Source organism: Sapajus apella, unplaced genomic scaffold (genome assembly GCF_009761245.1).
Source record: "Sapajus apella isolate SASKATOON/1434 unplaced genomic scaffold, GSC_monkey_1.0 scaffold12, whole genome shotgun sequence".
Classification (NCBI taxonomy): domain Eukaryota; kingdom Metazoa; phylum Chordata; class Mammalia; order Primates; family Cebidae; genus Sapajus; species Sapajus apella.
The window spans coordinates 27,619,239-27,638,079 of record NW_022436952.1 but is presented as its reverse complement, the minus strand read 5'-3'; the positions used below and the strand labels follow the sequence as shown (position 1 = coordinate 27,638,079).

The 18,841-nt window shown below is 41.1% G+C and overlaps 2 protein-coding genes and 1 long non-coding RNA gene across 4 annotated transcripts in view; 2 read left to right on the top strand and 1 right to left on the bottom strand.

Moving 5' to 3' along the window:
- SKA2 (spindle and kinetochore associated complex subunit 2) overlaps positions 1 to 18,841 on the top strand; it is a 32,722-nt gene that overhangs the window by 2,856 nt on the left and 11,025 nt on the right. The window lies entirely within an intron of this gene.
- LOC116553303 lies at positions 459 to 16,690 on the bottom strand. The gene is made up of 3 exons (XR_004269695.1): positions 16,680 to 16,690; positions 4,615 to 4,621; positions 459 to 624 (listed from the first exon to the last, which is right to left on the bottom strand). It is a non-coding gene; the product is annotated as an uncharacterized LOC116553303 (long non-coding RNA).
- Positions 7,912 to 10,339, top strand: DPPA3 (developmental pluripotency associated 3). Its single transcript, XM_032280689.1, has 3 exons — positions 7,912 to 9,425; position 9,618; positions 9,762 to 10,339. Exons 1-3 carry the CDS (start codon positions 9,042 to 9,044, stop codon positions 9,851 to 9,853), a joined length of 477 nt encoding a protein of 158 aa, XP_032136580.1. The 5' UTR covers positions 7,912 to 9,041; the 3' UTR covers positions 9,854 to 10,339.

Here is an 18,841-nt window from a genome sequence, read left to right as displayed (position 1 = left end):
GACCAGTTTAGTTTCTAAGATTTTAAGGGTAAATGATTTCCTGTGCTATTTTCTGATTTTTGGTTTTACATCAATTAGTAAAGGATTTGTCAAGGAACTAGCACTGATTATTTAATTTATAAAAAGAGAATACATAATATTTAATTTGAAAAGAAAGTGTTTATCCTAATTTTGTTGATACCTTAAATTTTTTTCATATTTTTCTTGTTTGTAATAACCTCCAATTCAGAAAACACTTGTTCTTTAAATTTGTTTTTTACACCTGATACTTAGCTACTAGAGTTAAATATCCTGATATTTGAGTTATGTGACCTGGGATTTGACACCAAGACACTTACATTTCAGCTGTCCTTAATATGAGTCCATTTCTTAGTAGGCTCAATCTGACTAAGTAGCTGAACCGGACTGTTTAAAGAGAGGTTGGCAAAAATAACAGAAATGTATTTCTGCATCAATCAACATTACTAATGGGAGAATAAGCTTATTATAGGGCAATTTTTGTTCTCTAACTTTTCCCCCTTCACTTATTGATAGAGTGGTATTTGTTTAGCTTCCTTCTTTCCTGGAACTACTAGTGATTTTACACAAAAGGTAATACAGTGTGATACTACGATACTATTTCTTCTGATTGGGTTCTTATCTGTTAAAAAATTAGAATGTTAACTAGCTTGGAACTGAGGAAATTTGTTACTTAAATCTCAGTCCCACCTCCCCCTGTTATCATTTTCTCTTGATATTTCTAAGTTTGAAGGAAATGGGGATGCCTTCTGGCTGTAATATTTAAGATTTCAGGAGTTAACTGAAATTTTAAAATCCCCTTGGATAGTATTCAGTTAGATAGGGTTCATGTCCTGTTTAGAGCACATTGATTCCCTTCCATTGTTATAACGGCCTTTAGTAAAAAGCCCAAGATGGTAAGTGCTTTTGTGTTTTCTTTGTATTGTGGGTTAGATTCCAGAGTGATAGATTAGGTAGAGATTGAGAAACTTATTTTACTTTCCATTTGTTTTCTTTGATACTTTTATTCAAAGAGCTTGTTTTATGTGGCAGTTAATTAGTAAATTGCCTTGCAGTAGGAGCTAAACAATATCTCTGCAGAGAACAGAATTATTTTTTACAACTTTGCCTTAGTAGTAATTATAACCGGTTTTGTTAATACCAATCCTCAAGTATTAACAATACCCATTCTAATTACTATTAAAGCTTAGGGCATATTTACAAAATTCCTGTCTACATCTATGCATGTTTCTGTTTGAATGTTAATTTGTATATTAGGCATCAATAAGCAACATTACTTTGATATTTAAGTCTTATCCTTAAAAAAAAAATTGATATAAATGTTTTTTGGTTTTGGATGTTTTCTGTCCAAAATGGCAATCCTACTTTAAATTCGTTTCACACTGAAGCTTCAACTGATGCAAGGTGCTTTTGTGTTCCTTTCCTACTAATTACTGCTAACGAATGCTCTGACTTTATTGCACTACTGTACTTTACAGCTAGCAGTGCAATAGTATTGTCAAAGCATCTGAAAGCAGGATGCACATCAGAATTTTGATTCTTACCTCACATCTTTCTTCAGTATCAGTGAATAATTTATCACAACGTTTGTTGCTGAAAACTACAATGTTACTAACAGTGTATCTTTTAGAAAGTCATAATTTGAAAAAAAAACTTTAATTAAAAACTCACTATTTTACTGCATTATGAAACACATCTAGAGAATTTTTTTATATCTAAGTAGTTATGGTTTGTCTAATTGAATAATACTTTATAATTTGTTGCTTTCTGTTACATATTTGGATAGGTTCTGGCAAACTTTAGGTTTTATTTGAGTTTTATGATGAATTGGTTGTGATGAAAACAATTTCTGCTGTATATTTTTCCTACAGTTACTTGTCCTAAGTCTTTTTTTTTTTTTTTTTGGAGACAGAGTTTTGCTCTGTTTCCTAGGCTGGAGTGCAGTGGTCCAGTCATGGCTCACTGCAGCCTCGACCTCCTAGGCTTGGACAATCCTCCCTCCTCAGCCTCCTGAGTAGCTGGGACCACAGATGTGTCCTACCATGCCTGGCTAATATTTTCTTGAATTTTTTTGTGGAGACAGGGTCTCACCATGTTGGTGAGGTTCGTCTTGAACTCCTGGGCTCAAATAGTCCTCTTGCCTAGGCCTCCCAAAGGGCTGGGATTATAGGTGTGAGCCAGTGTGCCTTGTCCTCCAAATCTTAATTGGTGTTAATTTAGCATATTGTCTAGGAAATAGTTGAATTTAAAACCTAACAGTGCTTCTTTTACAGTTTATTCTTGTAATTATGAGATATAATAATGTGGATCCATCGCTTTTTTAAAATAATGAGTTTTATTGAGATACAATTATATAAAATAAAAGTAAGCAAGCTGTTTGTTAAGCAAAGCTGAAGTCTATCTGTGTTGTCCAGACTGGAGGTCAGTGACTATTCACAGGTGGAATCATAATGTAGCACAGCCTAGAACTCTAGACTCAAGCGATCCTCCCACTTCAGCCTCCTGAGTACCTTGGACTACAGGGGTGTGGCATGCCCAGTGAACTGATGAGTTTTGACAAATATATACAGTCATGTAACCACCACTATAGCCAGTATGTGTAACATTTCTGTCACTTTACGAAAAGCTCCTTTGTGGCCAGGCACAGTGGTGCACCTGTAGGTTCAGCTATGCAGGAGGCTAAGGTGGGAAGATCATTTGAGCTCAGTAGTTCCAGACCAGGCTGGGCAACAAACAGAGTGAGACCCCTTTGTGACTCTTTGTGCTCAACCTCTTCTTTCCAAACTCCCTGGCAACCAGTGATCTCTAGTTTAACCTTTCCTAGAATTTCATGTAAATGGAATCATACATTATACAATCTTTTGTGTCTGGCTTCTTGCACTTAGCACAGTGTTTTGAGATTCATCTCTTGCACTTAGCATAGCACTTTGAGATTCATCCATGATGTACGTATTAGTAGTTGGACAGTTTATTGCTGAGTGGTATTCATTGTTTACAATATCACACACTCTTTATCTACCAATTATGAACATTGGGTCATGTCCACATTTTGCCTATTATGAATAAAATGGCGGTGGTTGGTCTCAAACTGTTTTGTTTTTGAGATGGAGTCTCGCTCTGTTGCCCAGGCTGCAGTACAGTGGCACGACCTCTGCTCACTGCAACCTCTGCCTCCTGGGTTCAAGCGATTCTCTTGCCTCAGCCTCCCAATAGCTGGGTCTACAGGCGCATGCCACCATGCCCAGCTAATTTTTTGTGTCTTTAGTAGAGATGGGGTTTCACCATGTTAGCCAGGAAGGACTCTATCTCCTGACCTCGTGATACACCTACCTTGGCCTCCCAAAGTGCTGGGATTACAGGCATGGGCCACTGCGCCCGGCTGGTCTCGAACTGTTGAGCTCAGGTGATCCTCCTGTGTTGCCCTGCCAAATGTCTTTGTTTAATTTTTTTTAACAATATTTTTTCCTTTTTCTTTAGAGACAGGGTCTCATACTGTCACCCAGGCTGGAGTTCAGTAGTATGATCACAGCTCACGGTAACATCAAACTCCTAGGCTCAAGCAATCCTCGCACCTCACCTTCCTGAGGAGCTGGAATTACAGGTGTGCATCACCATACCCGGCTAATTTAAAATTTTTTTTGTAGAGATGAAGTCTCACTATGTTGGCAGGCTGATCTCTAACTCCTGGGCTCAAATGATCTTCCCACTTCAGCCTCCCGAAGTGCTGGGATTCTGGGAGTGAGCCATCATTGGCTGGAGTACGTCTTTGTGTGGACATAATGTTTTCATTTCTCTTGAATCAGTAGTCAAATGGGATTGCTGGTAGCATGATAAATGTTATCATTGGGGAAAAAAGAAGTATGGTTGATCTTATAAGCAACTGCTAAAATATTTTACAAAGTGGTTGTAATATTTTGCATTCCCAAAGCTATTGATTAGGTTCTAGTTTTTCCATATTCTTATCAACACTTGGTATTAGGTTGGTGCAAAAATATCAGCTTTAATTTGAAGCTGTTAGAAGGGTTTCTAATAGGTGTGTGGTGGTGCCCCATTGCAGTTTCAACTTGCATTTCCTTAACTAATGACATTGAATCTCTTTCCATGTGCTTATTTGTAGTTGGTACATCTTTAGTGAAATGCCGTAAAATCTTTTGCCTATTTTCTTTTCTTTTTTGAGACACGGTCTTGTTCTGTTACCCAGGTTGCACTATCATAGCTCACTGCAGCCTTGACCTCTCAAGGCTCAGATGATACTCCCCTGTCTTAGCCTCCCAAATAGTTGAGAACACAGGCATGTGCCACTACTCCCAGCTAATTAAAAAAAAAGTTTTTGGTCTGGGCAACATGGTAAAACCTCTTGTCTCTACAAAAAAAAAAAAAAAAAGAAAAATTAGCTGAGTGTGGTGGTGTAGGACTGTAGTCTTAGATACATGAGAGGCAGAGGTGGGAGGATCACCTAAGCCTGGGGAGGTCAAGGCTGCAGTGAGCTGTGATTGTGCACTGCACTCCAGCCTCTTGACAGTAACACACTGTCTCAAAAAAATTTTTTTTGTTTAGAGATGGGGTCTGGCTATGTTGCCCAGGCTGGTCTCAAACTTCTGGGCTCAAGCCCACCTCCTGCCTCAGCCTTCCAAAGTGCTAGAACTACAGGTGTGAGCCACTGTGCCCAGTAGAGAATTGTTACCTTAACAATATTGAGCCTTCTCATATACAACATAACTTTCCATTTATTATGTCTCTAAAATTTTCTCTCAACAGAGTTTTGCAGTTTTCAGTGTGTAGGTCTGATTATAATTATAATTATAATTATTATTATTATTATTTTTTTTGGAGACGGAGTTTCGCTCTTGTTACCCAGGCTGGAGTGCAATGGCGCGATCTCGGCTTACCGCAACCTCCGCCTCCTGGGTTCAGGCAATTCTCCTGCCTCAGCCTCTTGAGTAGCTGGGATTACAGGCATGCGCCACCATGCCCAGCTGATTTTTTGTATTTTTAGTAGAGACGGGGTTTCACCGTGTTGACCAGGATGGTCTCGATGTCTTGACCTCGTGATCCACCCGCCTCGGCCTCCCAAAGTGCTGGGATTACAGGCGTGAGCCACCGCGCCCGGCCTGATTATAATTATTTTAAATTAAAAAAAAATTTTTTTTGGCAAGGCGTGGCAGCTCATGCCTATAATCCTAGCACTTTGGGAGCCTGAGGCAGGCAGATTACCTGAGGTCAGGAGCTTAAGATCAGCCTTACCAACATGGTGAAACCACATCTCTACTTAAAATACAAAAAATTAGCCGGGCGTGGTGGTGTACATCTGTAGTCCCAGCTTCTAGGGAGGGTGAAGCAAGAGAATCGTTTGAACCCCAGAGGTGGAGGTTGCAGTGAGCCAAGATCGCTCCATTGCACTCCAGCCTGGACAATAGAGTAAGACTCTGACTTAAACAAAAAACAAATAACAAAAAGTAGCCGGGTATGGTGGTGGAGGCCTGTAATCCTAGCTACTTCAGAGGCTGAGGCAGGGAAATTGCTTGAACCTGGGAGGCGGAGGTTGCAGTAAACCAAGATTGCACTACTGTACTCCAGCCTGGGTGACAGAGTGAGACTCTGTCTCAAAAAAAACAAAAAAAAAAAGTTAGGCTGGGTGCAGTGGCTCACACCTGTAATCCCAACACTTTGGGAGGCTAAGGCAGGTGGATAACAAGGTCAGGAGTTCAAGACCAGCCAGGCCAATACGGTGAAACCTTGTCTCTACAAAAGTACAAAAATCATGCCTGTAATCCCAGCTACTTGAGAGGCTGAGGCAGGAGAATCACTTGAACCCGGGAGGCGGAGGTTGCAGTGAGCTGAGGTGGGGCCATTGCACACCAGCCTGGGTGACAGAGCAAGACTCTGTCTCAAAAAAAAAAAAAAAAAAAAAAAAAAAAAGAAAAGAAAAAGAAGTTTTGGATAAGATATAGAGAAATTTAACAACTCCTGATTAAAACCATTATATATTGGTTATTCTACACTTGTTATTCCTCTATTTATTTGCTACAAGATAGCATAAATAAAAGATGTCTTTTAAAAATAAACCTGGCTGGGCATGGTGGCTCACGCCTATAATCCTAGCACTTTGGGAGGCCAAGGCAGGAGGATTGTTTGATCCCAGTTGTTCAGGACCAGCCTTGGGCAACATAGCAAGACCCTGTCTTTTTATTTTTATTTTTTTTTTGAGATGGAGTTTTACTCTTGTTGCCCAGGCTGAAGTGCAGTGGCACGATCTCAGCTCACTGTAACCTCCGCCTCCCAGGTTCAAGTGGTTCTCCAGTCTCAACCTCCTGAGTAGCTGGGATCACAGGCGCCCACCACCATACCCTGTCAACTTTTGTATTTTTAGTAGAGATGTAATTTTACCATGTTGGCCAGGCTGGTCTTGAACTTCTGACCTCAGGTGATCTGCCAATCTCAGCCTCCCAAAATGCTGGTTTTACAGTCGTGAGCCACGGCACCTGGCCCATCTCTTTTTTAGAATAATTATTAAAAATAAAAATTAAGATCAAGTGCAGCAGCTCATGCCTGTAATCCTAGCACTTTAGGAGGCCAGGGCAGGCAGATCACGAAGTCAGGAGTTCGAGACCAGCCGGGCCAACATGGTGAAACCCCATGTCTACTAAAAATACAAAATTAGCTGGGTGTGGTGGCACATGCCTGTAATCCCAGCTACTTAGGAGGCTGAGGCAGGAGAATTTCTTGAACCCGGGAGGCAGAGGTTGCAGTAAGCTGAGATTATGCCACTGCACTCTAGCCTGGGCGACAGAGCGAGACTCTGTCTCAAAAAAAAAAAAAAAAAAGAAATTTAAAAAATACGTATATAAACTAAATAATTTATCTGAACATGCTTTCAATAACACCATCCCTCTCATTTACATGTACTACCATGACCTACTTTGATTTTTCTCAAAGAAAATAGAAGTATTGTTGTAAATTGAATAATTTACCCCATTTCTTCACTTCGGCCTGTATCCACATGTTTGTCATGACTTCGTGGTGGGCAGGGTACATTTTTCTCCTCTTGATGTGCTTTGGCCAATGGCATGTGGGTAGAATTGACAGTGTGCAGTTCTAAACTTGGGCCTCTAAGATACCTCAATCTTTCTGCATACTCTTATGCTTCCTGTAGCTCCATGAGAATATCTCATGGATTCAAAGAGGGTGAGAGACACCAGTAGCAAAGGCCCTACCAGGCATCCTCCAGAACTGCTGTGTGAAGCAAAGCCACCAAACTCAGCCTTGCTAGCACTTTGGGAGGCCGAGGTGTGGTGGTGCACATCTGTAATCGCAGCTAATAGGGAGGGTGAAGCAAGAGAATCACTTGAACCTCAGAGATGGAGGCTGCAGTCAGCCAAGATTGCGCCATTCCACTCCAGCCTGGACAACAAAGTAGGACTCTGACTCAAACAAAACAAAACAAAACAAAACTAAACTAAACTAATAGCAAAACAAAAACTAATAGCAAAAATTAGCCAAGTATGGTGGTGGAGGCCTGTAATCCCAGCTGTTTCAGAGGCTGAGATGGGTCATTGTGCAGGTCCATGAGAATAAATTAACACTTTTTAAGGCACTGAGTTTCTTGGTATCATGTGCCATAATTTTGAAATATGTTGGTTTAATCTAGGCTATCTTTTTCTTTTTTTGTTTTTTGTTTTTTTGAGACAGAGTCTTGCTCTGTCACCCAGGCTGGAGTGATGTCACCCAGTGCAGTGATGCAATCACCACTCAATGGAGCCTGGACCTCCCACGCTCAAGCCATCCTCCTACCTCAGCCTCCTGAGTAGCTGGGACTGCAGGTGCATAGCACCACGCTAGCTAGTTTTTGTATTTTTTTGTAGAGATGGGGTTTCACCATGTTGGCTAGGCTGGTATTGAACTCCTGGACTCAAGTGATCTACCTGCCTCAGCCTCCCAAAGTGCTAGAATTATAGACCTGAGCCACTGTGCATGGTCGCAGCTGTCATTTGAAAAAGTTAAGTAGACTACTTTGACTGATACAACTAGCCTTTTAGAGGCAGAGGCTCATGTATATATCCTAACAATTGTTCTATAAAAGCCTGCAAATTGGGAACTGATGAACCTGAAGCCCCTGCCCACTTTCATCCCCTCTGGTTATTATTGCCAATAATATGTCTGTGACCTGGTGTGAGGATATATTACTGCTTATCTGTTTTGGACAAGCATAGTCATGCATTTGTTCTGCTTGGAAGAGAGAATGGATAATAAATAGTCAACACTCTCTGCAGCAGAAAAAGGCAAAAACCAATAAAACCAATTTTGATTGTGTAAACATGATATAGGTAGTCCTTAGCTTGATGGAAACTTGAAATATTTCTCCTTAAACATGTTTTAAAGGGTAGTTGGGTTCCCAGGTAGTTTGTTCTTTCAAATGAATGGATATTTGTTCTTTCATCGATTCCCTTTCATCACTGCACATTAGGCTGTATATTAAAAACTAAGGATACAAAAATGAGAGAGCTCTTACCAGGAAGAAGTTTGAAATCATGTGGTGACGTTACCATGTAAACATGATTAAAATATAATACAGAAGATAGTAAACCGAAGCCATGAACAAAGTAAAAGGAGAGTAGACAAAGGTGTTTCTAAATATACACTGAAGAGAAGAAAATGTACGAAAAGCAGATTCTGGCCAGGCGCAGTAGCTCACACCTCTAATCCTAGCACTTTGGGAGAATGAGGTGAGAGGATTGCGTGAGCTCAGGAGTTTGAGACTAGCCAGGGCAACATAGTGAGAGCTCATTTCAAAAATTTAAAAAGTTAAAAAATGAAAGTAGGTATTTTGATTAATAATATAGCCAAACTAGTTCCATTAAGGTACTTAATTCTCAACATTGGTTTACGTCGGTTCTTCCACCATTCCTTGGAGCTCTGGTTTTCAGTCTCTTTCCAGGCTACCTTGTAGCAATTTGAGGGTCTGTCATCAGTTTATGCTGGGTTTCAAAGATCCAGGAGAAGCTTAGTGTTGTGTCAAGACGAGGATGGACCCAACACAGAAGTTTAATCCAACCTTCAGCCCAGAGTCTTCACAAATGCTCACCGAAGAAAATTCCCGGGACGATTCAGGGGCCTCTCAAAACTTCTCCGAGACATTGATAAAGAACCTTAGTAAGCTGACTCTCAATGCTGGTACTGAATTCCCTTCCCCTTTACCAGAAGGTTTACTTCATCGAGAGTCTATAGGAGCAGCAGTCCTCAGGGAAGTCGGAGATGATTTGCCTTACAGGAGGGGAGGAGTAAGAACATTGCTGTCTGTGCAGAGAGAAAGGATGGCAAGATTCAGATACATGTTACTTGGCAGAGGTCCTAGGAAGCATGTAAGAACACTAACAAACACTGGGCTTAAGGGAGTTAAGAATGCATCAGCCGGGCCGGTGGCGCTCACGCCTGTAATCCCAGCACTTTGGGAGGCTAAGGCAGGTGGATCACAATGTCAGGGGTTGGAGACCAGCCTGGCCAACATGGTGAAACCCTGTCTCTACTTAAAAATACAAAAATTAGCCAGGTGTGGTGGCGTGCACCTGTAATCCCAGCTACTCAGGTGGCTGAGGGAGGAGAGTTGCTTGAACTCGGGAGGCAGATGTTGCAGTGAGCCAAGAGCGTGCCATTGCACTCCAGCCTGGGAGACAGAGCGAGACTCCGTCTCACACACACACACACACACACACACACACACACACACACAAATTCATCAAGAAGAGGAATGTTCAAATGTCCCTGCAGTTTCTTTGTGTCTAGTGGATGGTCTGAGAATGCTAGAATAGGGAATTATGACAGCAAGCCACTTCAGTGATAAACTTTATTCTTGCACTTTTTTTTCTTGCTGGTAATTTTATATAGCAGACCGAGAAAGCTACTCTCTGCTAGTATAGATTATACACCAATAATTTTGATAATGAGTTCTAGGATGTATTTTTCTTGTATCTTTTTCTTTCTACTGTGATACTAGTAATTTATAAGGGATCTGTGTAGTTTGAATGTATTTGAATAACTTTAGCTCTACTGTTTGATTTGACCCGAAGAAGCCAAGAGGATATAAGTATTCCCATGTGTTTTAGAAGCCCAAAGTCAGTGAGGTGACACCCAACATCAAGAAACTGAAGCAAAGTTACTTGTGGATAAACAAAGCATTAGCTAGCTTGGCTAGAGCATAATAATTAGATTTTCTGGCTTTCAAAAATTTGGGTTGCAATAAGAGCAAACTTTATGCTATTTTTACAGTTTTCAGTACAAAAAGGTGTATATATAGAAACAATAAAGTTGACATTTGAGTACCTTTAAAAAAAAAAAAAAGATAATTCTCCCTTAAAATGTTTCTATGGACAGTGCATTTCTAAGCCTATTGAGTCCAGAACACATCTGTCTACCAACTCTTCTCTCTATGCCTAGCCCACCATAGGTGAGACTGAAATACTTTTTTTCACTGTATGTGATTTAATGCTGTTGAGATAAGGTCTCTCACAAGAGGTATTTGGAGCTTTAAGAGCACTAGTGCTTTGTAGGAGACATATCGTGGCAGTGAGAATCTATGGGTTGTTTGTAAAAAGCAAGTGTTTTAAAACTGGGGATCACACAATATATTGTGACAACCACAATATATTTTTTTCTCCTTGCTGCCTAATAGTTGAGTGGTATGCAATACCCCATGCCACTTACTTAAAGCCTTAAAAAACTGGTCATATTAAAAGCTAGTACAGGCTGGGCGCCGTGGCTCACACCTGTAATCCCAGCACTTCAGAGGCAGAGGTGGGTGGATCATTTGAGCTCAGGAGGTTGAGAATAGTCTGGGCAAAATGGTGAAACCCATCTCTACCAAAAATACAAAATATTAGCTGGTCATGGTGGCATGTGCGTGTAGTCCCAGCTACTGGGGAGGCTGAGGCATGAGAGCCTGGGAGGCAGAGGTTGCAGTGAGCTAAGATTGCGCTACTGCCCCCTAGCACGGGTGACAGAGTGAGATCCTGTCCCAAAAAAACAAACAAACAAAACAACTAGTACAGGTTGAGTATCTCTAATCCAAAATCCAAAACTCACTGGACCATTTCACATTTTGAATATTCAGAGTAGGGATGTTCAACCAGTAATTATAATGCAAATATTCCAAAATAATGGGGGAAATCAGAAATATAATTGGCAGAATGTAACCTGGCTTCCCTTGGGGTGCTTTCATGATGATTTCCATAGACTTTTTTCAGCTAAATTTTGTATTTTATTAAACACTTTTCAGGTCAGTATAAAACTTTTCCCCTTTATTTTTATTACTGATTTTGGAGAAAACTGCTTTCTGAAATATGAATATCTTGGCCTTTTAAAAAATCACTAGTTTTGGCCGGGCGCGGTGGCTCACGCCTGTAATCCCAGCACTTTGGGAGGCCGAGGCGGGTGGATCACGAGGTCAAGAGATCGAGACCATCCTGGTCAACATGGTGAAACCCCGTCTCTACTAAAAATACAAAAAATTAGCTGGACATGGTGGCACGTGCCTGTAATCCCAGCTACTCAGGAGGCTGAGGCAGGAGAATTGCCTGAACCCAGGAGGCGGAGGTTGCGGTGAGCCGAGATCGCGCCATTGCACTCCAGCCTGGGTAACAAGAGCGAAACTCTGTCTCGCAAAACTCTGTCTCAAAAAATAAAAAAAAAAAAAATCACTAGTTTTATTTTAAATATTCCAGTGCCCCTAAAAAGTTAAACAATAACCTCACTGATTTACAAGGCTTCCAGGAGGCTTGATTTATAACTGAAAGGGCAGTGAATGATGTTTATCAGTATCAATTTACATGATTAATCAGACCCTAATGAGTTTTAGATCATCATAATTGCTTAGTAAATTTCCTGTCATCTAACTAAAAAAATAAATCTGTTTATCACCAGATCCTAGAACCCTATCAATATTGTCTCTGCTGTGTAAATAGTTCTGAGTAGTGCAATATTGCTTATAGGGTTTTGGTGTTTGGGAAGAACAATGGGCAGGCTGCAGAAACTAAGTAGCCGAAACAAGCAAAAGTCATCTTTAGGGAGAAAACAAGGAATTAGATTTCACTATACACATTAAAATCTGAGGCTTAAATGTAAATTTTTAATTTATTAGAAGAAGGTAACATTTTTCTTTTTGATAAATGCGTTTATTTGTCGTATAAAGAAATAATGGAATTTTAATATTGAAAGGGATTTTAGATTCCAACTCTCATTTGATAGGGGAGACCCAAAGAGGGACTTAACCTAGAGCCACATAACTGGTTAGTGACACCAGGACTAGAATTTCTACCAGGTATCCCAATTCTTTTATTTTTCTGTACCATACTACCAGGTTGTGTTTAGAGGGAATTTTTAGTTGACTAACTTTATAACTTTAATGATATTAATTTAAAACTTTAAAAAACCTTTAATTTTAGGTGAAGAATTTATATTTTTGGATGGGCATGGTGGCTCATACCTGTAGTTCCACCACTTTGAGAGGGTAAGGCAGGAGGGTCATTTGAGCTCAGGAGTTCAAGTCCAGCTTGGGCAACATAGCGAGACCTAGTCTCTACAAGAAAATACAAAAATTAGCTGGGTGTGGTAGCATGCGTCTGTAGTCCCAGCTACTCAGGAGGCTAAGGCAGGAGAATCTCTTGAGTCCAGGAGGTTGAGGCTCCATTGAGCTGTGTTCGTGCCACTGCACTCGCCTGGGCAACAAAGCAAGACCCTGTCTCAAAAAGAAAAAAACAAAAAAAGAGTTTACAGTTTTTCCATCCACATGAGTGACTCTTTTTTTTTTTTTTTGAGACGGAGTTTCGCTCTTGTTACCCAGGCTGGAATGCAATGGCGGGATCTCGGCTCACCGCAACCTCCGCCTCCTGGGTTCAGGCAATTCTCCTGCCTCAGCCTCCCGAGTAGCTGGGATTACAGGCACGCGCCACCATGCCCAGCTGATTTTTTGCATTTTTAGTAGAGACGGGGTTTCACCATGTTGACCAGGATGGTCTCGATCTCTTGACCTCGTGGTCCACCCGCCTCGGCCTCCCAAAGTGCTGGGATTACAGGCATGAGCCACCGCGCCCGGCCCACATGAGTGACTCTTACGGGCTTAAATATCGTCTATAACTTTGTCTAGCTACATAAGAAAACAGTAATGGAAATAGAACTAGAGGCAAGTTACTTTGCTATTTCCTCATTTATAAAATGAAGGATTCAGAGCAGAGACATTTAAGATTATTTTCCTTTTTTTTTTTGAGACGGAATCTCTCTCTGTTGCCAGGCTGGAGTGCAATGGCCTGATCTTGGCTCACTGTAACCTCTGCCTCCTGAGTCCAAGCAATTTTCCTCCCTCAGCCTCCCAAGTAGCTGGGACTACAGGCCCGTGCCATCATGCCCAGCTAATTTTTTGTATTATCAGTAGAGGCGGGGCTTCACCATGTTAGCCAGGATGGTCTTGATCTCTTGACTTTGTGATCCACCCATCTCGGCTTCCTACAGTGCTGGAATTACAGGCGTGAGCCACAGTGCCCAGCCTTAAGATTATTTTTCTATCTTTCATCATTTCTTTGGCATCCTTTTTGCTCCCTGCTTATTCCCTAGCCCACTGACTTCACTAATAAGCCAGTACTGGCCAGGCATGGTGGCTCACGCCTTTAATCCCAGCATTTTGGGAGGCTGAGGGAGGTGGATCACCTAAGGTCAGGAGTTTGAGACCACCCTGCCCAACATGGCAAAACCCCACCTCTACTAAAAGTACAAAAATGAGCTGGGCGTGGTGGCAGTCACCTGTAGTCCCAACTACTAGGGAGGCTGAGGCAGAATTGCCTGAACTCGGGAAGCAGAGGTTGCAGTGAGCCAAGATCCAGTCACTGCACTCCAGCCTGGGTGACAAGTGAAACTCCATATCAAAAAAAAAAAAAAAGGAAGAAAAAAAGCCAGCACTGCCCTTTTGTATTATTATAAGATGTTCTTATACAATTTTCCACAGAGGATAACATTCTTCCTACAAGCTGTTTTTCTTTTCTTCCTTCCTACCTTTGTTTTTGAGATGGGGTCTCACTATATTGCCCAGGCTGTAGTGCAGTGACGATTCACAGGAGAGATTATAACACACTGCAGCCTTGAACTCCAGTGCTCCACAATCCTCCTGCCTCAGCTTTTTAAGTAACTGGTACTACAGGTACACATCAAACCTAGCACAAGCTGTTTTTCTTGTCTTTTTTAAAAATATGTTTTCAGGCTGGGCCTGATAGAAAATATTTTTTTCAGCCACCATTCCCAGCTAATTTATATAATTTAATTTGTAATGATGGCTGTTTTTAATAATTGTCTTGCAAAAAATCTTGACAGTTTAGGCTGGGGCTGGTGGACCACGGCCTGTAATCCCAGAACTTTGGGAGGCCAAGGATGGCAGATCACTTGAGGTCACGAGTTTGAGACCAGCCTGGGCAACACGGTGAACCCCATCTTTGCTAAAATACAAAAATTAGCTTGGTGTAGTGGTGGGCGCCTGCAATCTCAGCTACTCGGGAGGCTGAGGCAGGATAATTGCTTGAACCCAGGAGGTGGAGGTTGCAGTGAGCCGAGTTCGAGCCACTGCATCTACAGCCTGGATGATAGAGGACAGAGTGAGACTCCCTCTTAAAAAAAAAAAAAATTGACAGTTTAGTTGACTTCATCATACCATTGATTAGAAGGCTACTCTTTGGTATTATCTTAAAATATAGGTTATTTAAAAGTAGAAACCATTTCTTTTTGGTACCATTTGATAATTAACACATTTTTGGCCCCCAGGTATTATAGGAAACTATAGCTAAAACCACTCTCTTGAAAAGAGGCCAGGCCGGTAACTCACACCTGTAATCCCAGCACTTTCGGAGGCCAAGGCAGGCGGATCACACGAAGTCAAGAGTTCGAGACCAGCCTGGCCAACATGGTGAAAGCCTGTCTACTAAAAATACAAAAATTAAGCTGGGCGTGGTGGCATGTACCTATAGTCCCAGCTACTTGGGAGGCTGAGGTGGGACTGGGAGGATCGCTTGAGCCTGGGAGGTGGAGGCTGCAGTAAGCCGAGATGCTGCCATTGCACTCCAGCCTGTGTGACAGAGCGAGATTCTATCTCAAAAAAGAAAAGAAAAAAGAAAATGAAATAAAATATATAATGTATATATAATCATTTAGTCTACAGTTTAGAGTTTTATGTCCCCCAAACTCATCATGTTTTGTGATATATACATTAGATTATTATAAAGATCTTTCAAACCTTGGACCTCTCACTTGCCAAATTTAGGACAATTTATGCCTGTAGTCCCAGCTCTCAGGAGGCTGAGGCAGGAGAATTGCTTAAACCTGGGAGGCAGATGTTGCAGTGAGTTGAGATGCCACCACTGCACTTCAGCCTGGGTGACAGAACAAGACTCTGTCTCAAAAAAAAAAGAAGTTACTGTTCAAGGAACTACATGAGACTATGCTAAACTTCAAACAGAACTGAAATATCAAGTTTTTAAATATGTAAAGAAATTGTTTCATAAACATGTTAAGGGCTCCTAGAATAAAGAGTCTGTCTGAGGAATTTCTGGAGCCACAAATTCCATAATTTATGGTGAATTAAATGAATAAAACAAGCTTGAAAGACTCTTATTTAAAGTTGTGCTTAAGAATGTTATGTAGGCTGGGCGCGGTGGCTCAAGCCTGTAATCCCAGCACTTTGGGAGGCCGAGGCGGGTGGATCACGAGGTCAAGAGATCGAGACCAGCCTGGTCAACATGGTGAAACCCCGTCTCTACTAAAACTACAAAAAATTAGTTGGGCATGGTGGCACGTGCCTGTAATCCCAGCTACTCAGGAGGCTGAGGCAGGAGAATTGCCTGAACCCAGGAGGCGGAGGTTGCGGTGAGCCGAGATCGCGCCATTGCACTCCAGCCTGGGTTACAAGAGTGAAACTCTGTCTCAAAAAAAAAAAAAAGAATGTTATGTAACTCATTGAATAAAGCTATGGAATTGTGGTCTGTTCGGTAATTAAGACAAACAAGAAATCAGGTCTTGAGTGCTTACAGCCTTTGTTAACTTTGATTTGCTCTGGCTCCTGGCCTTTCCTCATTCTCTCCATCCACATGTTTGATGGGTTAGTGTACTTCTCTTACTTATAGGAGAAGATAATCCCTAAGTATATCCTAATATAATAAATTATGCCAATAAGAATATCTTAGTACACACACAGACACACACACATTAATATTTTTAAGGAAGTATAATTATTGATTAATTTAATCACGACATCTAATCTAACAGGTATATAGGACAAATGAAAAGCCTCCACTTTTTGGAAATCATTTTAAACACACTTTGTAATTATGTACCTAACATTAATTTTTCAGGCTTAGAGCAACTCCCTGATGTTAGAGATGGAAATCAGATAGTGACCTGGAAAATATATTTAAAAACAAAAACTTTCTCTTTCTTCTATCTGTACCTGACCCTCCTCCCCCAAGTTTTGGCTATAAAGATAGAATTTTGGTTATTGCAGAGTTTTCCATTCCATTTTAGGTCAATGATGAGAAAAATTATTAGTGATGGGAACTAGTTTATTTCTGAAATTCTGTTCAATGATGATAGCTTCTGACCTTAGAAGCATTTTAACTTCTGACGCCATTTTGTCTTACTTTACATTTGAAAGGTCCTAATAGTATCTTTTATATACTAAAAATAACTGTACATCATTTCTTATTAGACATGAGGACTGCTTTTAACAGTGTTTGCCCTTCCACTAAGGCTTCAGAATTTTGAGAATCAATCTTTAGTTCAGTGATAAAGTTCATAGTAGGAACAGCAACCTCCCTGCAAACCGTCTCCTGTGTTTTGGGCTAGGAATAGGAGACCATGACTGTGGAAATCATGTTTTCCTTTCTGTAGTAAACTCTAAGAACCATGGTTATATCCTTGATGAACTCAAGGCAATATATGCTTTAAGATCCTGTAAAAGATGCAAAATTTCAAGAAGTTAAGAATAATTCATTGATTATACCACTTGCAGAAAGAAACCACTTTATGCTGGACATGGTGGCTCACACCTGTAATCCCAGCATTTTGGGAGGCTGAGGCGGGAGGATTGCTTAAACCTAGCCTGGGCAACATAATGAGATCCTATCTCTGCAAAAAATAAAAAATTAGCTGGGTGTCGTGGCATGTGCCAGTAGTTCCAGGTGCACTGGGAAAGAGGTGGGAAGATCCCGTGAGCCCAGGAGTTTGACACTGGAGTGAGTTGTGATGGTGCCACAACACTTCAGCCTGGGCTATAGAGCAATATCCTGTCTCATAAAAAAGAAAAACTTCTTTTTAACATGTCATATGTCCTTCTCAACTTTGTATATGTACACATTTCTTTTACAAAAAGAGGCCATGCCCAAGGGTGTTTTTGTATTTAATGAGTCATACAGTGTCATGTCAAATCTGTCTACACATTATCATTTAAAAAACACTGGCCTCGGCCGGGCGCGGTGGCTCAAGCCTGTAATCCCAGCACTTTGGGAGGCCGAGGCGGGTGGATCACGAGGTCAAGAGATCGAGACCATCCTGGTCAACATGGTGAAACCCCGTCTCTACTAAAAATACAAAACATTAGCTGGGCATGGTGGCGCATGCCTGTAATCCCAGCTACTCAGGAGGTTGAGGCAGGAGAATTGCCTGAACCCAGGAGGCGGAGGTTGTGGTGAGCCGAGATCGGGCCATTGCACTCCAGCCTGGGTAACAAGAGCGAAACTCCGTCTCAAAAAAAAAAAACACACAAAAAAAACACTGGCCTTTTAAAAGGTTAAATAACTGCTTATTACAAATACTACAGAAATACATGGAATGAAATATGAAAGCCGTCCCTTAAGTGTTATTTTGTATACCATCATTTTCAGTAATGGCATGGTATTCCAAATATTGGTATTTATTTATTTATTTATGAGATAGAGTTTCGCTTTGTCACCTAGGCAGGAGTGCAGTGGCTGATCTTGGCTCCTTGCAACTTCTGCCTCCTTGGTTCAACCGATTCTAGTGCCTCAGCTACCCAAATAGCTGGGACCACAGTCACATGCCACTGTGCCCACCCTCCCAAGTAGCTGGGATTACAGGCCCATGTCACCATGCCTGGCTAATTTTTGTATTTTTGGTAGAAGTTGTTTCGCTGTGTTGGCCAGTCTGGTCCTGAACTCCTGACCTCAGGTGATCTGCTTACCTCAGCTTCACACAATTCTGGGATTACAGGTATAAGCCACAGGGCCAGTCCAATACTGATATTTTTAAATGTAACTTTTTGCTTTAATTCAGGCATCCGATATCCATAATGGCCTCAGGGTAGCAGCTCTCCCCTTTTTTCTTCCTTGGAGGTTTACTACAGATCAAGTTCCCATGCTGTCACCCAGATTCAGTAAATTGGGGTTATTCAAACTGTTACTCCTATACCATATATAGCTTTTCCTGTGAAGTTTGTGACTCTTTAAGCCCTCTTAATTTTGGTGGTGCATAGCTGTAACTCTTTGATCAATGGGATTGCTAATAAAGGTAACAATGTGAATATTCCTGAAATAGATTGTTCTATGTTTTAACTTGAAACTATATTTTCTGCCAGATGTAGAAAAACACTGCCTAACTGATGAGAGTATCAATGACCCTAGGGAATTCTTAAAGTCATTATTAGTTTTTTGGATTAATATCTGACAATGGGTACCCAGTATCTTGACTTTGGCTCAAAATGTAAGAGAGAGGCATAGAGAAATGACTTTAAATGTTAACTAATTTTTAAATTTTTTTTTTTTTTTTTTTGAGACAGAGTCTCACT